At 33.7% G+C, this 1,188-nt stretch overlaps 1 protein-coding gene across 1 annotated transcript; it reads left to right on the top strand.

Annotated features, from left to right (window-relative positions):
• The first annotated feature begins 30 nt into the window (after nucleotides 1-30).
• Nucleotides 31-585, top strand: LOC108578263. The gene has a single exon (XM_017941556.1). The coding sequence runs from the start codon at nucleotides 31-33 to the stop codon at nucleotides 583-585; it is 555 nt and encodes a 184-aa protein (XP_017797045.1).
• The last annotated feature ends 603 nt before the right edge of the window (nucleotides 586-1,188 follow it).

The following is a 1,188-nucleotide window of genomic DNA, read 5'->3' as shown; positions in this document are numbered from 1 at the left end:
ATACGTATCATAAATACATAGTAATACACCATGAAAACAAGTACGAAATACAGTATTAGTGATGCTGCTACACTGTATAAAAAATCAAGAGCAACATTATATAAAGACTTGAAAAATGGAGTTTTAAGTCGTGATCAAGATGGTTTTATCGACTTCTCGGAACTACTCCGTGTCTATGGTGAACCGTTTAGTGGGAAAAACTCAAAACGTCTTGATATACATAAAATACAAAATAATAATACACTTGAATACAGCGAAAATACAGTTGTAGAACTCAAGAATCAGATCGACTTTTTGAAAAAACAGTTAGAAAGGGCAGAAGATAGAGAGGCAAAAGCTAATTCCCGCATCGACACACTGTTGACCCTCATTGAAATGAAATCACCCCAAGCCACAACTGCTAATAATCATCAATCTGAACCTAATATAACAGTAGATCCCAAACTAGAAACTAAACCTAAAGATGACGAATTGACTACTACTAATAGCCAAATTGAAAATAAGCGTATCCCTGTTCCTGAGCATGTTGAATCTGAGCCTAAAAAACGTGGTTTTCTAAGCCGTTTTTTCCTGCCATATGGTTAGTTAATCTGAGCCTAAAAAACGTGAAATATTGCTTAATAACAAAGGATGGAACATGAAAAATCAATAAACACCATTTTAGTATGTTGAACTCTAAAATGGTGTTTATAAGAAAAATTAAGGTATTTCATATAATCAATATTATGTTAATTTATAAAAGTCTGTCTTGATTTAATTATTTTGACGTGCAGCCTCTTTTACCCAGTCCATATTAAAAATAATCGATTTTGGTAAATCAATCATTTGTCTTAACACCATCATTTGCACCAAAGCATTCGCTTTATTGACATACTTAATATCAAGGGCTGTATCGCCAATCAAGGCATATGCAGGTTCAAAGGTGTACATTTCATCCCAACCTAGGCCACCACATTTTTTAACAAAACCTGCGTCCAATTATCTTCAACCTCTTTTTGTTCTACATACTTCCATCGTAAAACCGCCAAACGTAACCGAATCAGAGCTTTATCTGTTGAAACAAACCATAAATCAGCACGGTCATAACCTTTTTTATAGTCATATTTATCATCCAATCTCCAACGATATCCTTTAATGACATCAAACGGCTCATCAAAAAACGTTTTTAATTCATCTTGGCTTAAATCT

The sequence above is a fragment of the Habropoda laboriosa genome, unplaced genomic scaffold, assembly GCF_001263275.1.
Source record: "Habropoda laboriosa isolate 0110345459 unplaced genomic scaffold, ASM126327v1 scaffold5320, whole genome shotgun sequence".
Lineage (NCBI taxonomy): Eukaryota > Metazoa > Arthropoda > Insecta > Hymenoptera > Apidae > Habropoda > Habropoda laboriosa.
The sequence above is the reverse complement of the archived record's forward strand: the minus strand, read 5'-3'. Positions and strand labels throughout refer to the sequence as shown.

What these genes read in the sequence shown, in the direction of transcription:
- LOC108578263 (XM_017941556.1), top strand. Translation starts at nt 31, where the DNA reads ATGAAAACAAGTACGAAATACAGTATTAGTGATGCTGCTACACTGTAT.